The sequence below is a fragment of the Mobula hypostoma genome, chromosome 18 (genome assembly GCF_963921235.1).
Source record: "Mobula hypostoma chromosome 18, sMobHyp1.1, whole genome shotgun sequence".
NCBI lineage: Eukaryota > Metazoa > Chordata > Chondrichthyes > Myliobatiformes > Myliobatidae > Mobula > Mobula hypostoma.
In genome coordinates, this window is record NC_086114.1 from 69269667 (window position 1) to 69294087 (window position 24421).

Genomic DNA, 24421 nt, shown 5'->3' on the forward strand with positions numbered 1-24421 from the left:
CCCGGACCTGGAATACCTGTGTCGTCCCTACTATCTGCCACGGGAATTCACCTCGGTCATACTGACAGCGGTCTACATTCCCCCCCCCCGGGCGGACGTGGAGTGTGCTCTGAACATACTGTATGCCAACATCAGTGAACTTGAGACCAGGTATCCGGAGGCTTTGCTCATTATAGCCGGGGACTTTAACTAGGCCAACCTCAGAAAGGTGCTGCCAAAGTTATACCAACATGTCTCCTGCCCCACTAGAGGCCCGAATATACTTGACCACTGCTAAACAGCAGTCAAGGATGCCTACAGTTCCGTCCCACGACCTCACTTCGGTAAATTGGACCTTCAGGCCGTACTCCTCCTCCCGGCTTACAAACAGAAACTGAAGTGGAAGGTCACGGTGTCAAAAGTAGTGTCACGTAGGACGGTGGAAATGGGGGAGATCCTCCGTGACTGTTTTGAATCGGTGGACTGGTTAGTATTCAAGGACTCGGCAGCTAACCTCGATGAGTATGCCTCAGCTGTCACTGACTTTATCTGGAAATGCACGGAGGACTGTGTGTCTCGCAAGATAATCCGGGTATTCCCTAACCAGAAACCTTGGATGAATTATAAGGTCAAGTCCCTTTTGAAGGCTAGAGCTGTGGCTTTTAGGTCCGGGGATACCAGTTGCTACACGGAATCCAGGTGTGAACTCTGGAAAACCATTAAGGGCACCAAGAGGCAATATTGAGCCAAGTTGGAAGCCCAGGCTAACCAAAGGGATGCCAGTAGACTATGGCAGGGTCTAAATGAGATCACTGGGCGCAAAGAAAAGGCTGGGCATATCAATAACTGTGGCGCTTCTCTTCCTGACGAACTTAACGTATTCTACACAAGATTCGAACAGAAGAGGAGCGTCCCGCTCCTTCCGGATGAACCGGACCTGGTGGCATCGAGATTCATTGTCACCTAGGAGGATGTTAGAAGGGCCTTCCTGAAGATAAATCCAAGGAAGGTGATGGGCCCAGTTGGCATCCCAGGACGGGTTCTCTGGGCCTGTGCAAGTGAGCTAGCTGGAGTGTTTGCTGACATCTTCAACTGCTCCTTGCTTCAGTCTAAGATCCCCTCATGTTTTAAGAAGTCAATGATAATCCCAGTGCTGAAGAAGAGCAAGGTGGCATGCCTGAATGACTATCGACCTGTGGCTCTGACATCAATTGCTATGAAGTGCTTCGAGAGATTGGTTATGGCACACATCAACCACAGCCTACCGGTCAACCTCGACGCTTTGCAATTCGCCTACCGGAGCAACAGGTCAACGGCAGATGCCATCTCTGGTAGGCCCTACATTCCTCCTTAGAACACCTGGAGAATAAAGATGCATACGTAAGGCTCCTTTTAATTGACTACAGCTCTGCCTTTAATACCATCATTCCAAATAAACTGATTCCTAAGCTCCGGAACCTGGGCCTTGGCACTCAGATCTGCAGCTGGATTTTCAACTTCTTCACAGACAGGACCCGGGCTATAAAAATAGGGGACAAACTCTCCTCTACAATCACTCTGAGTACCGGTGCCCCACAAGGCTGTGTACTCAGCCCCCTGCTGTACTCACTGTACACCCATGATTGTGTAGCCAAGTTCCCATCAAGCTCAATATATAAGTTTGCTGATGACACCAGAATTGTAAGCCGTATCTCGGGTAATGATGAGTTTGAGTACAGAGAGGAAATTAAAAACCTGCTGGCATGGTGCGAAGACAATAACCTATCCCTCAACATCAGCAAGACGAAGGAATTGGTTGTTGACTTCAGGAGGAGTGGAGCGCAGGACCCCATTTACATCGGTGGCGCGCTAGTGGAACAGGTCAAAAGCTTTAAGTTCTTCGGGGTCAATATCACAAATGACCTGACTTGGTCCAACCAAGCAGAGTCCACTGCCAAGATGGCCCACCAGTGCCTTTACTTCCTGAGAAAACTAAAGAAATTTGGCCTGTCCCCTAAAACCCTCACTAATTTTTATAGATGCACCATAGAAAGCATTCTTCTAGAGTGCATCACAACCTGGTACGGAAGTTGTCCTGTCCAAGACCGGAAGAAGCTGCAGAAGATCGTGAACACGGCCCAGCACAGCACACAAACCAATCTTCCATCCTTGGACTCACTTTACACCGCACGCTGTCGGAGCAGTGCTGCCAGGATAATCAAGGACATGACCCACCCAGCCAACACACTTTTCGTCCCTCTTCCCTCTGGGAGAAGGCTCAGGAGCCTGAAGACTCGTATGGCCAGATTTGGGAACAGCTTCTTTTCAACTGTGATAAGACTGCTGAACGGATCCTGACCTGGATCTGGGCCATACCCTCCAAATATCCGGACCTGCCTCTCGGTTTTTTTGCACTACCTTACTTTCCCTTTTCTATTTTCTATTTATGATTTATAATTTAAATTTTCACTATTTACTATCGATTTGTACTCCAGGGACTGCGAAGCGCAGAATCAAATATCGCTGTGATGATTGTACGCTGTAGTGTCATTTGTTTGGCAACAATAAAGTAAAGTATCTAAGTATGTAAGCATTCTAATGTCTGACTTGAAGGAAGGAAGATATTCTTGAAGCAGCCAGTTAAGGTTTGGGCCTCGGGCAGTTTTGTAATATCACACAGGGACTGAAATGATTAACATCTAAAATCAAATAGCATGTGGGAAAACAGTCTTCACTTTTTCTCATACAAAGGTACAGCCTGTTCTGACTATTTTCACCATTTGGTGAACTTGGTTTCTCCTGTACCAATGTCTGTGTTCCAGCTACCTAAATTGCATCAGTAACTTCACATGATCACTTGCATTCTTAGTTCTGCAAGCACATCTATATATTGACTATCATAACATGTAGTTCACGTCAGTGTTTCTTTGAAGCCTTGTGTTTGGGATTGATTGAAGATCACTTTTAGACCATAAGATGTAGGAGCAAAATTAATCCATTCAACCCCATGCAGTCTGCTCCACCATTCAATCATGACTGATTATTTTTATTTTTGGCATTTCTTATAAAATTGTTTCCTGACCTGATTCGTTGAGATTAAACCATTTTTAACAAAACACATAAAATTGACAGTTAAGAGCAAAATACTTTAATGCATGGAGACTTTTTAATTAGTATGATTGGTTTGCCATGTGCTTTGAATATTTCTAAATCATACGATCACTGTTAGAAACTGCTGCACTTTAATGATTCGTGTCCAGGATTATTATTGTGTTGTGGATTATCTGCAAAATCATAAGGTTCAGGAGAAAATAACAAACTGATTTCCTTTGTCTAGTCCAATATGTAGAGCCACATGGCAAAGTCTCCCTCCTCATTTCCATGCCTTATTTCTGCTCATGTTTCATCTGTGCTGAATATGATTTTATATTTGAAGAAGGGAAGGAGAGATTTTGCATCTGTGCAGCATCTTTACTATCTTTAAGAAAACACTTGACATCCAGACACTCAGGTACTTTTAAGACTTTTGTGTATGGATGCAATTGTATTCCAAGGCCTGTAAAAGGTTGATAAGATCTTGCAAGACTCCCATTGAATTGTGTACACTTGAGGGAGAGAAGCTAAGAGAAACTAAGAGAAATGGCCAGTGCATGAAAAGCAAGAAATTTTACTGAAGGGAAATGCATCATATTTTGAGATGGAAGCTGTTGATCCATTCTGAGGGCTGTGGGTGAAATGATGGGGAGTTGAATATTTGGGGAGATCTGTTTATCAGAATTTTGGAGAGTTTTGAGGGAAAGGAGAAAATGTAAATTTCATCTCCTTTTATATTTTGGTATTTTGTAAAGTTTGCGCAGTGACAGACGTCCCACCATACAAAAATTCATTTCAGGGAGGTAGCACCCCTGCCCCCCACAACCCCATATCTCCCCCCCTCCCCCCCCATCGACCTCCAAGAGTGTATGTGATACTTTGTTTAGTGATTTTGTCTAATCTGTAAACCAAGTTGGTTATATGCAGCAAATGTGACATTAAAATATGTACTTGTATTATCATGTTTATTCTATTGCAACTTTAAGCAAGTCTACAGGGAGTTTGGCCTCATCACGTAGGACATTAATAGAGTAGCTCCTTGGCAGCCAGCCAGCTAGTTTAAATCAGGGGTCCCCAACCTTTTTTGCACCGCACACCGGTTTAATATTGACAATATTTTTGCGGACCGACCGACCTGAGGGGGTGGGGTGTGGTAGTGGGTGTTAAACTCCATGGAATATAGGTGATAAGTCAACTATAAGTCACTTGCAAGTGGCTGATACACTCAATTTCATTTCTAAAAGGGTTTATCTAACGGATTTAATATTAAACACACAGCGCATATTTTCCTCGCATGAATGTAGTGATAAGTCAATTATAACAGTGGTCCCAAACCCCCGGGCTGCGAAGCATGCAGCGGTAGTCGGGACGCACCCAGCACATCTTTAAGAAAAAAGCCGAAATAAGCAAGCTAATTGATTAGGTGCCGCCCGGCATGTAACTGTCGGCCCAGATCAGAGGCGACGCAATCTGCATTTTAATTCCACATCCCATTCCCATTCTGACATGTCTGTCCACGGCCTCCTCTACTGTGGAGATGAAGCCACACTCAGGTTGGAGAAACAACACCTTATATTCCGTCTGGGTAGCCTCCAACCTGATGGCATGAACATTGACTTCTCTAACTTCCGCTAAGGCCCCACCTCCCCCTCGTACCCCATCTGTTACTCATTTTTATGCACACATTCTTTCTCTCACTCTCCTTTTTCTCCCTCTGTCCCTCTGAATATACCTCTTGCCCATCCTCTGGGTCACCCCCCCCCCGTCTTTCTTCCCGGACCTCCTGTCCCATGATCCTCTCGTATCCCCTTTTGCCTATCACCTGTCCAGCTCTCGGCTCTATCCCTCCCCCTCCTGTCTTCTCCTATCATTTTGGATCTCCCCCTCCCCCTCCAACTTTCAAATCCCTTACTCACTCTTCCTTCAGTTAGTCCTGACGAAGGGTCTCGGCCTGAAATGTTGACTGCACCTCTTCCTATAGCTGCTGCTTGGCCTGCTGTGTTCACCAGCAACTTTGATGTATGTTACCTAATTAATTAGCTTGTTTATTTCGACTTTTTTCTTAAAGATGTGCTAGGTGCGTTCTGGCTGTATTCTTTGCGGCCTGGAGGGTGGGGACCACTGAATTATAAGTCACTTATAAGTCAATAGCATCATAACATTTTAAGTAACGTTTGGATATTAAACACATAGCACATATTTTCCTCGTATGAACATATAAAATCATTGCAACACACCAATATCGCTGCATCAGTGGGAGCCCAGGGCTTGTTTTCCTGCAACAACATGGTCCTATCAAGGGGTGATGAGAGACAGCGATACTCGAAGGGGGTTCCTTATGTCCAGTCTATTCCGCAATTTAGTTTTCGTTGCATTCATTGCAGAAAACTCCACTTCGCAGCGATATGATGTTGGAAATGGAAGCAACGTTTTCAATGCTTTCGTGGCTTTCTCAGGATATTCAGACTTGACTTTGATCCGGAATGCTGGCAGAGATATTATGTCAAATATACTTTTCAGCCAGTCGTCATTTGCAAGCTCGAGGAGTTGATCTTCTTCCTGCGCTGACATGGATGATTCACCGGGGACATTCACAAATGGGTCACGGACCCATTCCTTTGCATGTCTTGGGTCACTGATGACCTTGCGTGCATTAAAATTCAACAGTGCGTGACAGGGAATGAGGAAAGGTGCAAATGACTCATATCGTTTCATATCGCCAAATCACATTGTTGGGGACCACTCTTAGCACGAAGCGAGACCAATCAGGATTCTCGCTCTCGCTCTCCCTCTCCCTCTCCTGCTCAAAAAAATCTATTTCCGGGATATTGTATATAAATTCTAGGCGTCAGGGAGCCACTATCGATATGCGGGACACTCCCGGATCTTCCGGGAGAGGTGGGATGTCTGCAGTGAGGATGTCCATCAAGCAAAGTCGGACGTTTGAAATGAGTGCAAGAGTTGTATAGCTCACAATTGTTCTATTTTAAGTCATCTAACCTTGGTAATTTTATGCAGTGGACTTGTCCAGCAATTCTGTCTCCATATTTGTGTGTCATTTCATAAAGTAGCATTTTTTTGCAAGCCAGAATCCAATTTCAAGGATGGAATTTTGATTGCACATAGAGCTAGATTATATATATTTTCTACTTCTGAATGTATGGAAGCTGTCGAAATTTACTGAACCTTCGCTGTTCTCTTTTATTCTAGAACACAGTCATGGAAGAGACAGTGATATGGGAACAACAGACAGTTACACTTCACAGGGTAAGTCATTGGCTCCACCTGATTGTCTTGGTTATTAAGGATTCCTGTTAAAGAGATCCAGAGTGCGGTGGTGGGAAAGCACAAAAGGAATTATTTTATTTTTAAACTTCACCCTGCAAAGAGCTTGTGCCTGTCTATTTCCATTACTGCTTCACCAACTTCAGATTCAGCTCTTGCCTTTGCTTGTCTATCGTGGGAAAACCCAATCCATACAGTGGACTAGAACATTTAGCGTTTCTGGCTGACCTCCAGCATTCTCCCCTGCATAAACTTAGTCATTCAAAGCACCACTCTCAATTCCAAGCTTGCATTGGCCCAATACAGGTTTCCTCTGCTATCCGAATGTAGAGCGTTCCTATGAAACCATTCATAAGCCAAAATGGCATAAAGCGAAGAAGCAATTACCATTAATTTATATGGGAAAATTTTTTGAGCGTTCCTAGGCCCAAAAAATAACCTACCAAATCAAACTAAATAGCACATAAAACCTAAAATAACACTAACATGTAGTAAAAGCAGGAATGATATGATAAATACACAGCCCATATAAAGTAGAAATAATATATGTACAGTGTAGTTTCACTTAACAGAATCGGGAAGTTTGAGCCAAAATCGATTTGTCAAAAAAAATTGGCATGTACACAACAGGAATTCTGCAGATGCTGGAAATTCAAGCAACACACATCAAAGTTGCTGGTGAACGCAGCAGGCCAGGCAGCATCTATAGGAAGAGGCGCAGTCAACGTTTCAGGCCGAGACCCTTCGTCAGGACTAACGTCAGGTCTCGGCCTGAAACGTCGACTGCGCCTCTTCCTATAGATGCTGCCTGGCCTGCTGCGTTCACCAGCAACTTTGATGTGTGTTGCTTGGCATGTACAGGCATGTGCACATCATGCATTTGCACATACACGCACATCACGCATGCACACGTACACACATTTGCACGTCACGCATGCGCACACACCTGCCCGCGCAAGGCTTCATGGTCATGGTATTCTTTCTTGGGGTAAACACAAGTTTAAAGCAAGCATCTTTTTTTTCATAAAAGCGAAAATCCTCTTTCGGTTAACGAAAACAGGTACTAATGTAGGTCTTTCGTAAAAGCGAAATGTCGTAAAGAGAACGTTCGGAAAGTGGGGGACACCTGTATTCATTGCACTCACCACTATGCGATCTCAGAATTCACAAGACCCCATTGGAACAAAGTCATCCTCAGTCTTGTTTGCTGAGGTAGAACAGAAAAGTGTGGGTGTCGATGTATGTTTAGAATTGCACGTCAAGGTGAATTGTTATAGAGGTCAGCAAATGAAGCTTTGATTGAATGACGGACAGGTCTGTCATTGTTGAGAATACACCATAGACCAACAAACACTCCAGAGAGCAAAGAATAAAAATGCCGCTTTGTCCTTTTGCACTAGTAAGCATAATGGGGGATTTCAGTAATTGGAATATTAACTTGTATGGAATATGTGCAGAGGGCATGGAATATCTGTACTGCATTCAGAAGAATTTTTATTACCTAGTACATCGCAAACCAAAGGAGATGAGGGCCATTTCGCATTCACGTTTTATGGTATGAAGCTAGACAGATGACAGGAGAGTTGTTTGACAAGTATTTGTAGTAGGGATTGCAATTCATTTCGATTTAGCCTAGTTATGGTAAAGGACAAAGATAAAATTAGAGTACATATTCTAAATTGGGATATGGCTAGTTTTACTTGGCAGTGATGGCTAATTTTACAGCAGGGGTCGGAGCACAGAAGGATTTTCGAGTGGTTCAGAGATACGGTTGCATAAAAGACAAGGATGTGACTGCCAAAGTTTAAGCCTCCAGACTTGCATGCTTAGAAGTAGGTTAAGGAACAAAAGAAAACTTTATGTCCAAATTTGCAGACGATACAAAGTGTGGGCAGGTAGTGTTGAGGAAACAGGGAATCTTCAGAAGGACTTGGACAGATAAGGAAAATCATCCAAAAAGTGGCAGATTGAATGCAGTTCAGGGAAGTGAAGTGCATGGTCATGGACTTTGTTAGAATGAGTAAAGGTGTAGACTATTATGTAACCTGAGAACAAATTCAGAAATTGGAGTTGCAAAGTGTCTTGGGAATCGTTGTGGAGGATTCCCTGAAGGTTAACTTGCAGGTTGAATCAGTAGGGAAGGCAAATGTAAGGTTGGCATTCATTTAAAGAGGGTTTGAATATAAAAGCAATGATGTATTGCTGATTCTCCGTAAGGAATTGTTCAGGCCACATTTGGAGTATTGTGAGCATTTCTAAGTTAGGATGTGGTAGCATTGGAAAGGGTTCAGAGGAGGTTCATGAGGAAGACCCCAGGAGTGAAAGTGTTAATTTATAAAGAACATTTGATGACTTTGGGCCCATACTCAATCACTGGAGTTTAGAAAAATGAAGGTGAGGGACAGAATCGCAAGTTATATTGCAATTTTACAAAATTCTAGTTGGGCAGCATCTGGCGTAATGCTTTCAATTCTGATCACCCTTTCAGAGAAAGGATGTAAGGTAGGCAAATGCAGAGGGTGCAGAAGAGGTTTACCAGGATATTGCCTGGATTAGAGTGCATGTGCTCCATGGAGAGGTTGGACAAACTTGTTTTCTTTCCCCCTCTGGAGTGGCAGAGGCTGAGGGCACATCTGATAGTTTACAAGTAGGACCATAAGACAAAGGAGCAGAAGTCGGCTATTCGGCTCATCGAGTCTGCTCCGCCATTTTATCATGAGCTGATCCATTCTCCCATTTAGTCTCATTCCCCCGCCTTCTCACCATAACCTTTGATGCCCTGGCTACTCAGATACCTATCAATGTCTGCCTTAAATACACCCAATGACTTGGCCTCCACTGCTGCCCGTGGCAACAAATTCCATAGATTCACCACCCTCTGACTAAAAAAATTCCTTTGCATTTCTGTTCTGAATGGGCGCCCTTCAATCCTTAAGTCATGCCCTCTCGTACTAGACTCCCCTATCATGGGAAACAACTTTGCCACATCCACTCTGTCCATGCCTTTCAACATTCGAAATGTTTCTATGAGGTCTCCCCTCATTCTTCTAAACTCCAAGGAATACAGTCCAAGAGCGTACAAACGTTTCTCATATGTTAACCCTCTCATTCCCGGAATCATTCTAGTGAGTCTTCTCTGTACCCTCTCCAACGTCAGCACATCCTTTCTTAAATAAGGAGACCAAAACTGCCCACAGTACTCCAAGTGAGGTCTCACCAGCGCCTTATAGAGCTTCAACATCACATCTCTGCTCCTATACTCTATTCCTCTAGAAATGAATGCCAACATTGCATTCACCTTCTTCACCACCGACTCAACCTGGAGGTTAACCTTAAGGGTATCCTGTACGAGGACTCCCAAGTCCTGTTGCATCTCAGAACTTTGAATTCTTTCCCCATCTAAATAATAGTCTGCCCGTTTATTTCTTCTGCCAAAGTGCATAACCATACACTTTCCAACATTTTATTTCATTTGCCACTTCTTTGCCCATTCTTCCAATCTATTCAAGTCTCTCTGCAGACTCTCTGTTTCCTCAGCACTACTGGGCCCTCCACCTATCTTCGTATCGTCAGCAAACTTAGCCACAAAGCCATCTATTCCATAATCCAAATCGTTGATGTACAATGTAAAAAGAAGTGGCCCTAACATGGACCCCTGTGGAACACCACTGGTGACCGGCAGCCAACCAGAATAGGATCCCTTTATTCCCACTCTCCGTTTCCTGCCAATCAGCCAGCGCTGTATCCATGTATGTAACTTTCCCGTAATTTCATGGACTCTTATCTTGTTAAGTAGCCTCATGTGGCACCTTGTCAAAGGCCTTCTGGAAATCCAAATATACAACGTCCACTGCATCTCCCTTGTCTAGCCTACTTGTAATTTCTTCAAAATTTTCCAGTTTATTTCCCAGGGTTGAAATGTCTTATACCAGGGAGCATAAATTTAAGGTGAGAGATTATTTATATATGTTTACACAGTGCTTTGAGTGTACGTCCTGGAGTGGTGGTGGAGGCAAATACCATAGAGATGTTCAAGGTGTTCTTATGTACACATATGCGTAGGAAATATAAGGATATGAATATTGTGTAGGCAAAAGGTATTAGTTTAGTGGTCATTTGATTACTAATTTAGTTTGGTCCAAACTAAAAGGCCTCTTTCTGTTCAATGTTATGTCATTTCTCAAGAGGCTGATTAATTACAGCAGTTTGAGTGGAAGCTTGTGTTTACTAATATGAATTCTTTGAAATAGTAATGCATAAGGTCGATGTAACCACGACATTTTATGCAGATTTTATTAAGGTTTATGACTAGGTCTAAAATAGGTTAATCAAAAAGGTCAGAGCTCATGGAAGAGCTGCAAATTGGATCCATAACTGACTCAACGAGAAGCAAAGAGTGGTAGACAGGAAGCAAGCCACAGGGTGTACAACAAAGTGGATGATCTGGCTACTTGAGGAATAAAAGGAGGTTCTGATACAAGGTTGCAAATATACTATCAGTAGCAGTTTATTGATTTTTGAATGAATATCCATTCACCCTTGGAAAAATTAATAGGCCAGCTTGATAAATGGGTTAAGGCATATGGGATATTTTAATTATCTGAGGTATAGAATAGACAAGCAGATTGGTTATGTTGGGACTATTTTGAACACTAACTGGACCTTGGCCTTGAGTATTTGTATATGGTTCTGGGCACCACATTGGAGGAAAGGTGTGATTGCACGTGTGAAAGAGCGGAGCTGGAGGCCAAATTGAAGTGTATAAAATTACTAGCAATCTTGAGGGAGTAAAGGAAGATAGAATATTCCTCATGGTAAAAGATGTGGAGCCCACTGGTGGAGGTAGAAACCTGCAGGGTTATGGACAAAGAACTGGTCTTTGTTCTGAGTGGTTTAAATGATGGGTAAAATGGCAGGCTCTGTAAATGTCAAATGGTTCAATTTTAATATGAAAGAATGTGTTCTGTATACAACCTGAAATTCTTCAGAGACATCATGAAACAAGAAACCCCAAAGAATGAACGATAGTAATATCAGAACCATGAAAGCCCCCCCCCCCCAGTTCCCATGCACAAGTAGCAGGAAAAGCATTGATCCTCCCCCTCTCCCCACTTACACCAGCTGAAGCAACACCTCCCCACCATGCAAGCAATAGCAAAAGCCCCTCATTCTCTGGTTTGCTGAATTCCATTGTATATGCATCATTGGGCTTCTTCCTTGTTAGACTGGCAGAAGTTAAAGCAGATGTGATTTGTTGTGGCTGCAATTATGTACCCGGTGTAAGAAATTTCAGCTCAGAATGTGCAACAATTTCTACCCTTCGAGTTTGGATTTCCAGTTTAAGATGGTGCTGGTGAAGGCCAGCAACGACTTGCTGACAGCAAAAACAACTATGAACTATTTTATTAATCACAGTTATTGTCAAATGATCATTGCAATCAATAGCCTGTAACTTCTCTTTTGGAGATTGGCTTTTGAACTGCCTGTGTGACCTGCCAGAGTGGTTGGGGTCAGAGGTGAGGGACAGGCTGGTTTTCAGTTCGCTGCTTGTGAGGTGTATTCATCTCTGAGCTGAATTGAGGCTGTGGCCTGTAACTTAACAGCTCCTCGACTGGCTGTCTGGCTTCATGGCTGTGGACTCATTTTCATTATCTTTAGTTCTGAGTGTCATTTGCCTATTTTCATTGTTTGCGTTACTTGTTTTTATGCAGAGTAGGTGTTTGATGTTTTTTTAAAATGGGTTTAATTGGGTGTCTTTGTTTTGTGGCTGCCTGTAAGGAGATGAATCTCAATGTTATATATAGTATCCGCACATAATAAATGTACTTTGAATTTTGAACCTTTGGCCATATTTAAATCAATTAACAGATTTATTTTTGCTAACAACACACAAGATGCTGCAGGATCTCAGCAGGCCAGGCAGCATATATGGGGATTTGTTTTTGTGTTTTTTTTTAACACCTGATAAAGTAGCTTCCATTTTCCTTGGGAAGCCCTTGTGCAATGTTATACTAACTTTACTCTACCATGCTATACTGAAAAGGTTGTTCCCTCTGCGACTCCCTGATTTTCTCTTTTATCTCCAGAAGTCCACCACTGATGGTACTTCACCCTGCAGCTACTACATATGCAACGCTTGTCCTTTTGCTCTCACCCTCCTATCATTGTCCTTCCAAATACAATAGTGATTTACCTGTACTGCTTCCAATTCACCAAATTGTGGTCTCTTTTGCACTGGAAAAATTGTACTGTACATACAGGTTATATAGACGATATGTGCTCAGTTCTCAAAGGCACCCCCTGCCTTTACAGTCACTTACTTGAATTCTCCATTCCACTCTGACCTCAATTAGGTTGCTACATTCCTTCAATTAGACCATTAGTAAACTCAAGAAACATTAACATCTGGGTGAATAAATCCTTTGGCAATTGATAGTGAAGTTAGCATTTCAGTAAGTGTTACTCTCCTAGTATATGACTAAAGTTTTATTTTTATTCACAACGGTTGTAGATTGTGAAGTGATTGTGTGAGGGAGTAGCAAATTGGTGGAAAACATGAGATTATCCATTTAAAACAAAAGAATAAAAAAGCAAATGATTAATCTGACTGCTACAAGACATAGAACATAAAGGGACTTGGAGCCTCGTACTCAGAAGTTCCTTGCATATTCATCAATTAATTGGGAAGGGTAATGAAATGTTGGACCATTTGAAAAGGAGTATGGAATACGAGTAGGGGGAAAAACTGCAGATATTGGAAATTAGAACAAAAACAGAAAATACTCGGTTAGACCACATGCATTTAGAGCAAGGGTTCCCAACTTTTTTTATGCCATGGACCCCTACCATTAACTGAGGGGTCCAGGGTCAACAGGTTGGGAACCCTTGAGTAAGAGAAACAGTTAATGTTTCAGATCAAAAACCCTTTGTCGGAGCTGTGAAGGTGACCTAAGAAGCTGGTTCAACCCATCATATGATGCTCAATGGAAAAACATTGAGGAGAGGATACTTTCTATCCCCATACGGGCAATTCTGGCTGATAGCAACCTACAAAGTTACATAAATACTATTGATAACCCTTGGGTGAAATGAAATCTTAAAATATGGAAAACTATTATAAAAGAATATAAACTAGAGAGAGATTGTAATTCTTAGATGGTGTGCATGTGACTCGGATTTTATGCCGAATAAACTGGATACTAGATTTAAGGACTGGACAGCTAAAGGAATAACAGCTATTTGCAATATAATGAAAGAAGGAACACTGTTCAGTTTTGAAATGCTCAAAGAGAAGCACTTGTTAGAAAAACAAGACTTTTACCGGTATTTACAGATGTGACAGTATGTTAATAGGATGGTTAAAAATGTAACCAAGGCAAGTACATGTCTGATAGAGCTATTTAGAAAAGCATATAATTCAGAAAACGGTAGCAGAATAATTTTGAGCGTTTATAAGGGTTTGTCAAATCTTAAACCGCTTTTGACTTCATACATTAAAACAAAATGGGAGAAGGAAGGAGGGATAATAATATCTGAGGAAGACTGGACAATAATATGGAGGTATCAATGGAAGTGTACCAGTACACAGAAATGGAGGGAGTTTGGGTGGAAAAACTTGATAAGATATTTTATTACACCCTCTCAGAAATCCCATTATGGTAGTAATCCTGCCCCCCCCCCCATTTGCTGGAGAAATTGTGGAAATCAAAATGCAAGCCATTATCATATTTTCTGGGAATGCCCCATTATCGAAGATTATTGGAGTGGGACACATAATGCCCTACAAGACATCTTTAAATGTGAAATACCCTTAGACAGTAAGACCATATATTTTGGGTATATACCTCAAGAATGGTTGAAAAGAGATAAATATTTAAAGAATGTACTGCTGGTGGCTGGTAAAAAGACCCTTACCAGGAAATGGTTATCACAACTTTAAATGTATGGATGGAAATTACAATGGACATTTACAAAATGTCCATTGCTGATGATTAACAGCATCAGTTAATCATAAGTTGGAACAATTTTATTCATACTGGAAAAATGGTTTAACTACATAACACCTCATGGGCCTGATCTTATTCTCACAAGTTAATGAATATGTTGTAAAAAAAAATCACTCCCTACTCTGTACATAGTTTTCTTCTTTCGATTGTTCTTTCTTTCCTCTCCTTTCTATAAGTCTATACCTCAGATAAGTACTACGTGGAGATTTGTGACAAATATGATATATATGTACAGTATGTGAAATTCATCTTCTAGAAATGTTTGATGATGAAATTCAATAAAAAAAAAAATAAATTACAAACAGAAAGAAGCTCAGCTGCTGAGGATGCTGGGGAGGGTTTGGATGTCTCCAACCGGCAGACCATAGGGGTAAGCTGCAAATAAGGTTACCTTGTCAGTGAGTTAATGGGAGCAGTTAGAGATTGAGAACACAAGAGACTGCAGATGCTGGAACCTGGAACAAAAACCAATCTGCTGGAGGAATCCTGGTTCGAGCAGCATCTGCGGGAGGAAAGGAATAGTTGATATTTTTGGGCTGAAGTCCAGCACTGTGCACAATTACTGCACTTTGGGTGTTTCAATATGACAAAAGGGTGGAGCTGGTTATGCCCATTCTCACTTGCGTTGAAGCTTGAGAAGCAATCTTAGTGAAATATGAAAGGTTCTGATAGGGATTGACAAGGTGGATGTTTTCCTCTTGTGCAGCAATTTAAATCTAGGGATACAAGTGGCCACTCATTTGAGAGGATATATTTCTTCACCCAGAAGGTTGAGTCAGAATTTTTGTTTCTTCACCCTGAGAGTGGGATTACAAGGCGAGAATAGGCAAATGATGACACGGCAGGTTCCAAATCCAGCTAGTTGACTGCAGTTGTATCTTATGATCTTGTGTTACCTTCACAACTTTGACCTGCATCTAACATCCTTTCCCTTTGCGCCTCCCCTCTTGCAATTTAACATACCTGTTTTTATCCAGTCTGAAATGTCAAATCTGACTCAAAATGTCAAATGTTTCTTTGCACACTGCAGCTGCTTGCTGCTTCCAGCATTGTGTTATAGTTGTAGCAGAGAGTCAGACCACCAAGAACAATTAAATTATATGTTGGTTAGCTGATGTGTTAACACTTTGAGTTTTTATCAGTTGCAGTGAGTGATATTTCTTTACGTTTCAGGCTCCTGGGTTTGGATTTGGGATTGCAATATCAGGAGGAAAGGATAACCCCCACTTTCAGAGTGGCGAAACCTCCATTGTCATTTCGGATGTGTTGAAAGGAGGCCCTGCTGAAGGATTGCTGCAGTAAGTGCACAAAAATAACCTTTGATGACATGTTATGAATATGTTGAAGTATTCAGTTTTGTGTTAAGAATGAGAGGGTTCAATGGTTCAATTTAACATCAGAGAATGGATAAAGTATACAACCTGAAATTCTTACTCTTCACAGACATCCACAGAGGGAAAATTCCCCAAAAAGTGTATAATAGAAAAACATTGGAATCCCCAAAGCCTCCTTCCACCTCTGCTCGATACTTAAGCAGCAGCAAAGCATCAACCCTTCCTCCTTCTGCCCCCATGCCCAGCAGACAGTAACCACCCACCCTTCAAGCACCCAAAGAGACATGATCCACAGTCCATCGGAAGCCACTGGTCATCCCAGCAGTTTGACATCCCACTGGCTCTTTCTCATTAACAAGGGAGAGAAAAGTGTCACACATGGAGGGAAGGCCAACAGCTCGCTGTTTTGATGTTAGTCTGCAACATCGATTCATTTCAATTTCTACCAACTCGAGAATCAGCAGCAATATCTCTCACTCTGAGAGTCTCTCTCGGGCGCTCTGTCTCGTCCCCCTCTCTCTGACTGTCCATCTTCCCCCTCCCCTTCGCTGCCTCTCGCTCATCTCGCGCTTCCCCTCACTCACCCTCTCTCTGTCGCTGGCCCCCTATCTCACTCTCTCGCTGCCCTCCTTTATCCCCCCCCCCTCATTTTCAGAAGGCATTTGATATGGTGCCACCCATGAGGCTGCTTAACAAGATAAAATCCTATGGTGTTTCAGGAAAGATACTGGCATGGATAGAGGAATGGGTGACAGGCAGGAGGCATCGAACAGGAATAAAAGGGACCTTTTCTGGTTGGTCACCGGTGACTAATGGTGTTCCTCGGGTCAGTATTGGGACTGCTACATTTCACAATGTTTTGGATAATGGAATTGATGGCTTTGTGGCAAAGTTTGCAGATGATAGGAAGGTCAGTGGAGGGATAGGTAGTGCTGAGGAAGCAATGCGATTGCAGCAGGACAGACACATTGGAAGAATGCGCAATGAAGTGGCAGATAGAATGCTTTGTTGGGAAGTGTATGATGCATTTTGATAGAAGGAACAAAAGTACGCACTATTATCTAAATGGGGAGAAGGTTCTCACAGAGGTGCAGAGGGATGGGAGTCCTCGTGCAAGACTCTCAGGAGGTTAATTTACAGTTTGAGTCTGTGGTAAAGAAGGCAAATGTAGTTTTGGCATTTATTTTCAAGGGGAATAAAATATGAAAACAAGGAGATAATACTGAAGCTTTTTAAGACAAGTCAGACCACTCTTGGAATATTGTCACACATAAAAGTTGCTGGTGAACACAGCAGGCCAGGCAGCATCTCTAGGAAGAGGTGCAGTCGACGTTTCAGGCCGAGACCCTCAGTCATTCCAGGAATGAAGGGGTTAACATATGAGGAGCATTTGGCAGCTTTGGGCCTGTACTCGCTGAAGTTTGGAAGAATGTCGGGGGGATGTCATTGAAACCTACTGAATGTTGAAAGGACAAGGTAGGGTAGATGTGGAGAGGGTGTTTCTTATGGTGGGTGTATCCAGAACTAGAAGGCACAGCCTCAAAATTGAGGGGTAGTATTTTAGAATAGAGGTACGGAGGAATTTTTTCAGCTAGAGAGTAGTAGATCTGTGGAATGCTTTGCCACAGACTGCGGTGGAGGCTAACTCGTGGGTATATTTAAGGTGGAAGTTGATCATTCCCTGATGTGTCAGGGCATCAAAGGATACAGTGAGAGGGCAGGTGTATGGGGTTGCATGGGATCTGGGATCTGGAATCAGCCGTGATGGAACAGCAGAGCAGACTCGATGGGCTAGTTCTGTTTCTATGTCTTATGGCTTATGAGAGGAAATCTGTCGTCTTCTAGTCTGTTTTAAAGATTATTCTGGATCGCCAGCTGGTTAACTCTTTAACTGCCCACTGAGGCAACCCATCTGGCTACTCAGTTGCACTGTTCCATTCAAGAATGCATTTTATGTTGCCTTCAAAAGAGCTGTTAAGGATGGGCAATGTTGCCCAGATCCCAATGCTGAAAATAGAAAACTGAAATCTAAAGGTGAAAATCAAAGATTAGGTTATTTGTCACATGGTTTGAAACATACAATGAAATGGTTTGCCTGAGTGGTCAGCACAGTTCCAAATGTGTTGGGGGCAGTCTGCGAGTGTTGCCACGCTTCCAGCAGCAACATAGAATGCCCACAACTTACTAACCCTAACATGTACATTTTTGGAATGTGGGAGGAAACTGGACTACTTGGAGTAACCCTCTGAGTTTTGAGGAGAGCATGCAAACTCCTTACCATTGGTGGTAAGAATTGAACCCAGGTTACCGGCACTGTAGAGGTGATGCTCACTGCTATGCTACTGTGCTGCTGAGTTCTGTGCCAGAGTTGGTGCCCTGGCATGCATTTGCTGTTCTTACCAACCCCTCCCTCGCAGAGCATCAATAGTTCCCTTAGTCCTCAGCTTTTACCTCATCCATCTCCACATCCAATATACCCTCAACAACACACAAAATGCTAGAGAAACTCAGTAGTTCGAGCAACATCTATGGAAAGAATAAGCAATTGACATTTCAGGCAGAGACCCTTCCTCAGTGGTGGAAAGGAAGGTGGTGGGTTGGGGGAGAAAGATGCTGGAATAAGAGTTGGGGGTGGGGGAAGGAGGATAAACTAAAAGGTGGTGGGGGAGTATGAAGTAAAAAGCTGGGAGGTGGCAGATGGAAAACGTAAAGGGCTGGAGATGAAGGAACCTGATAGGAGAGAAGAGTGGAACATAGGAGTAAGCGGGGGTGGGGGAGAGAGCTACCAGGGAGGAGGTGACAGCCTCTGTTGTTTCTGCTACTCAAACATGATCTGAGCACCAATCCCATCTTCCCTTCTCCCCAGTGCTTTCTGATTTCCATTGGGACCTGCTGCTCTTCCTAACTGGCCTGCTCCCATTGTGGCCTCCTCTACACTTGTGAAACAAAGCACTGACGAGATGACCATTTTGTGACACAGCTGCACTCTGTTGGCAATGACCATCTCGAGCTTCTGGTCAAATGTCACTTCAGCTCTCCTTCAGACTCGCACTCTATCTGTCCTCACCTTCCCCTTTGCTACGGAGGGGCCAAACTCAAATTGGAAGAAAGACTTCCCATGTTTCACTTGGGTACCTTACTATGAACATATTGTTTCCCAGTAACCCAACCCCTCCTCTCATGTCTCACTTTTTCACCTGGTTTTCCCAGTCACTCGCCCCACCCAGCTTGTTTCAGCTTCCCAACATATTCTACGTCTATCCCACTCCATACTATTATGTACTGGCAACCATTCCTCTTCCCCCTTGGTCAGTTCTTGACCTGCATCAGGCCTACACTGCTTGATCTTGCAGCTCATTGTTTGTCTGCACTACATTTTCTCTAAGTGTTTCACTGTCATTGTTTTATCTCTCTGGAACAGTTCACTGTCCCCTCAGAATTCAAGGTGGCCACCATTATCCCGGTGCCCTAGAGGATGACAGTCACCTGCCTCAACAACTACTGTCCTGTGGAACTGACCTCAACAACGATGAAGTGTTTCAAGTGGCTGATTATGGATCACATTAATCCCATCTTCCTGCTACATTAGACCCTTTCCAGTTTACTTATCACTCAACACTCAAACTGGTCCATTGATGATGTCATTGCCCACTTGGAAAATGGTGCCTCATATGCCATGGTGCTGCTTATCAAATTCAGCTTGGCAGTCATCCCTCAGAATCTGCTAGGTAAACTGTCCTCATTGGGTCTCCACATCTCTCTTCAGCTGGTTCCTGGACTTCTTGACAGAAAGGCCACAGTCAGTCCATGTTAGCACCAACATCTCTCGCTCCATCACGCTGAGCACTGGTGCTTCCCAGGGCTGTGTGCTCAGCCCTCTGCAGTTCATGCTGCTGGCACATGACCAAATTACTAGATTCATATCAAGTTTACTGATAACACAACAGTGGCTGGCTTCATCAACAATGACGAAGAGTCAACATACAGAGAGGACATTGAGCAGCTGATAGAATGGTGAGAGCACAGCTTGAAATTCAACATGGACAAGACCAAGGATGTGATGGTAGACTTTAGGAAGTGCAGGCTGACCACTCCTCACTGCACATATACAGCTCCTCTGTGGAGAGAGTTACGAGTATCAAGTTGATGAGAGTGCACATAAGACCATGAGATATCAGAAGGAATGTGTTGTCATTGGAGATAGTCCACAGGAGATTCACGAGGTTGATTCTGGGAATTAAGGGGTTAATATGTGAGAGTTTGGCTGCTTTGGACCTATACTCACTGGAATTTAGAAGAATGTTGTGGGATCTCATTGAAATGTACCGAATGTTGAAAGGATAAGATAAGGTGGATGTGGAGAGGACGTTTCCTGTGGTGACGGTGTCCAGAACTAGAGGGGACAGCCACAAAACTGAGGGGCTACTATTTTGACCGGAGGTAAGGAGGAATTTTTTTTTTTATATAGCCAAAGAGTAGTGAATCTGTGAAATGTTCTACCACAGACACCTGTGGAACCCAGTCCGTCGGTATATTTAAGGTGGAAGTTGAAAGTTTATGACAAGAAGGCAGGTGTATGAGGTTGAGTGGGATCAGGGATTAGCAATGATAGAATGGCAGAGCAGACTTGATGGGCTGAATGGCCTAATTCTGCTCCTACGGTCTTGTATAGGAGCAGAATTAGGCAATTTGCTTAGAACAATTGAGAATCTATCAACTTCTGCCTTAAATATACATAGAAGGCCTCCACAGCTGCCTGTGGCAAGGAATTCCACAGATTCACCCTTCTCTGGCTAAATAAATTCTTTATCTGTTATAAAAGGATACCCCCTTTCTTCTGAGGCTGTGTCCTCTGGTCTTAGACTCTCTTACCATAGGAAACATCTTCTCCAGATCCACTCTATCAAGGCCTTTCACCATTCAATGGGTTTCAATGTGGTCATCTCTCAACCTTCTGAATTCTAATGAATACAGGCCCAGAGCCATCAAATGCTCTTCACATGATAAGCCATTCAATCCTGGAATCATTCTTGTGAACCTCCTTTGAATCCTCTCCAGTTTCAGCAAGTCCTTTCTAAGATAAGGGGCCCAAAACTGTTCACAGTGTTCTAAGTGAGGCCTCACCAGTCTTTCATAAAGTCTCAACGTTACAGCCTTGCTTTTCTATTCTAGTCCTCTTGAAATGAATGCTAACATTGCATTTGCTTTCCTCACCAGACTCAACTTGCAAATTATCTTTCGAGAATCCTGTGCAAAGACTCCCAAATCCTTTTGCATCTCAGTTTTTTTGTATTTTTTGTCTGTTCAGAAAATAGTCAATCCTTTCATTTCTTCTACCAAAGTGCATTACCGTACACTTCACAACACTGTATTCCATCTGACATTTCTTTGCCCATTCTCCTAATCTAAGTTCTTCTGTAGCCCTTCTATTTTCTCAAAACTACCTGCCCCTCCACCTATCTTCACATCATCTGCAAATCTTGCAACAAAGCCATCAATTCCATCATCCAAATCGTAGGTATATAACGTAAAGAAAATAAATCCCAACACAGACCCACATGGAACACCGCTAGTCATCGGCAGCCAGTCAGGAAAGGCTCCCTTTATTCCCAATCTTTGTCTCCTGCGAATCAGCCACTACTTCATCCATGCTAGAATCTTTCCTGCAATACCATGGGCTCAGAGCCTGTTAAGCAGTCTCATGTGGCACCTTGTCAAAATCTGAACATCCAAATACACCATACCAACCGATTCTCCTTTGTCTATCCTGCTTGTTACTACTTCAAAGAATTTCAACAGGACTAACAGGCAAGATTTTCTCTTGAGGAAACCATGCTGACAATGTCTTACTTTATCATGCGCTTCCAAGTACTCTTAAGACCGCATTCTTAATAATCGACTCCAGCATCTTTCCAACTCCTGAGGTCAATGGAGTGACATTTGCAATTTTCCAGTCGTCTGGAACCATGCCATAATCCAGTGATTCTTGAAAGATTAATACTAATGCCTCCACAATCTCTTCAGCCACATCTTTCAGAACCCTGGGGTGTACACCACCTGGTCCAGGTGACTTATCTACCTTCAAACCTTTTAAGTTTTGCAAGAACCTTCTCTCTAGTTGTGGTAACTTCACACACTGTATGCTCTCTGACACCTGGAACTTTTCCATTCTACTATTGTCTGCCATAGTGAAGGCTGATGCAAAATACTGAATCAGTTTGTCCATTATTTCCTTGTTCCCCATTACTACCTGTCCATCATCGTTTTCCAACAGTCTGATGTCCACTCTCACCTCTCTTTTAAACTTTACATCTCACCTGGTCACTCAACACCACTGTTTTGGACAGCACCTCCACTTCCTGAGGAGATTGGGTCGAGTGAGGCTTGCTATGGGAAATGCAAGGCATCTGACCACAAGACCCTACAAAGGATTGGGAGGACTCTGGAGAGGATTATCAGGGTCTCTCTTCCACTCATCAGAGACATTTATGAGGAGTGCTGCATACACAGCCCGTAGCAATATCAATGATCCCTTCCATCCGTTCAACAATCTCTTTGACCCCCCCCCCCCCCACCACCACCATCAGGCAGGAGGTACTGTAGCATTAGGGCAAGAATGGTAGGGTGGGAAACAGGCTGTAATACTACTGAATTCCCAGCCACCACCCAGATTTCATCAATTTCATCACATATGAAGCACCAGTAGTGTTATGCTGTTTACTTTTTAACTTGTGTCAGAAATGCACCTTATTATTTCTTAATTCATTTGTGATAATATTACTTTGTTACATGTAAGTTCTATGTACTGTTGTGCACCTTGGTCAGGAGGTATATTGTTTGTTTGACGGTATACATGTGTACGGTTAAATTGAATAACTGAACTTGAACTTATCGCCTTCTACCTCAATGCATTCTTCAATGATTTGATCTGGAGGAACAGTTTGCAAGACAGGTTCTCACTGTATTTTGGTATATCTGACAATAATAAACCAATTCCATTTGACTCCGAGTTCTTCCTGCATTCTGTTTTTGTGCTAGATTCGAGTATCTGCAGTCTCTTTTGTATGCATTACAATGACTAATCATTTTGTTCCTGTTTGAAGTGTCTCAGCCTGAAATTTCAATTGTCCATTTTCCTGCATAGATGTCGCCGAACCTGCAGAGTTTCTCCACCATTTCGCGTGTGTTCATCATTTTTACCCATTTTCTCCCTCAGCATGTTTAATTTAAAGGAAAGAGGCAATATGAATTTGAGTTTAGAAGTTTGTTAAGCTATGCTCTTCAAATTTACTGTATATAGGAAGAGGATATTTCTCTTCTCTGGTTGTCAATTATTACCAAACATTGGATTTTACAGCAGACCGTTTACAGGTTTCCCCCGCCATCTGAAGGTAGAGCGTTCCTATGAAACGGTTCGTAAGCTGGAATGTCATAAAGTGAAGAAGCGTTTACCATTTATTTATATGGGAAAAATTGTGAGCGTTCGCAGACCCAAAAAATAACCTACCAAATTATGCCAAATAACACACAAAACCTAAAATAACAGTAACATATAGTAAAAGCAGGAATGATATGATAAATACACAGCCTATATAAAGTAGAAATACTTCTACAATCATTGCCGCACTGTTCTCCGTAGCGAAAATCTCATGTAGTCGGCAGTCGCCTCTGATCTGGGCTGACATTTACGGCACCTAATTAATTAGCTTGTTTATTTCGGCTTTTTTCTTAAAGATGTGTTGGGTGCGTCCTGGCTACTGCTGCATTCTCCGCGGTAATGTATCGGTCCACGGCCCGGAGGTTGGGGTGGTGGGACACTGGGGTGTCATCTCATCATTGTCTGTTTCCATCAGGGCAGCCAAGTCATCATCTTCTGCCTGCCTTGATGTCGAAGGGTGAGGTTCGTCGTCTGCTTTGGCTGATCTGGAAGGCTTGAAAAATGACAGTATGCTTGACTGCTTAGCCTCGCGCATTTTTCTATCATACCGTTCTTTGTAAGCACTCAAACCATCCTGCAAATATGCCCTAAAGCTATGTACCCTTTCAGAATTAAAGTTGTACTTTTCTGCAATCATTGTTGTCGATTGCAGCGAAAATCTCATGCAGTTGCTTCATGTTCAGTTCCTGGACGACTTCACTTTTGGTCCGTTAGCTACTGCATTCTGTTTCAATTGTTATCTTTTCCTCTTCCAATTGCATCAGTTCTTCATCTATCAGTTCTTGGTCATGGGATGCCAAAACCTCTTCAACATCATCTTCGTCAACTTCCACAAGCCAAACTCACTTTGTCCTTACTTCGTTCACCATGATCAAAACACTTAATTATGTCTAGTTTTACGCTAATTGTAACACCCTTACGAGCTCTTTTAGGCTTTTCCGATACCTTAGAACTCATTTTGCTAATGGCTGCTCACAGGCATGTGTTTAAGCAATGCCGGCTAGAATGCAGTTCTGGGGGAGGAGCTTGGCTGCTCGGGGCACGCACTGTCTTTTATCGCGCGCTGCCTTTTTTCGTAACAGTGAAAACACCTGTTAGCGAAAACAGGGAACTAATGTAATACTTCTGTAACAGAGAGGTTTCGTAAAGCGAACGTTCAAAAAGCGGGGGACACCTGTACTAATTTTTAAAGCTGATGTTTAGGTAGGAGATTAGAGTCTTGTTTCTGCAGTGACGCTTAATGTCTTCACTCATAGTCATAGTCATACTTTATTGATCCTGGGGCAAATTGGTTTTTGTTACAGTTG

General features: G+C 42.8%; 1 protein-coding gene across 6 annotated transcripts in view; it reads left to right on the forward strand.

Moving 5' to 3' along the window:
* The window catches only part of tjp1a (tight junction protein 1a), a 210311-nt gene that overhangs the window by 74752 nt on the left and 111138 nt on the right, over positions 1-24421 (forward strand). For all 6 annotated transcript variants that reach the window (XM_063071083.1, XM_063071081.1, XM_063071082.1 and 3 more), the window contains exons 2-3: positions 6262-6318; positions 15516-15640. In XM_063071083.1, the coding sequence (XP_062927153.1) occupies positions 6271-6318; positions 15516-15640 (173 nt within the window). In that variant the 5' untranslated portion in view covers positions 6262-6270. The remainder of the gene's footprint in view (positions 1-6261; positions 6319-15515; positions 15641-24421) is intronic.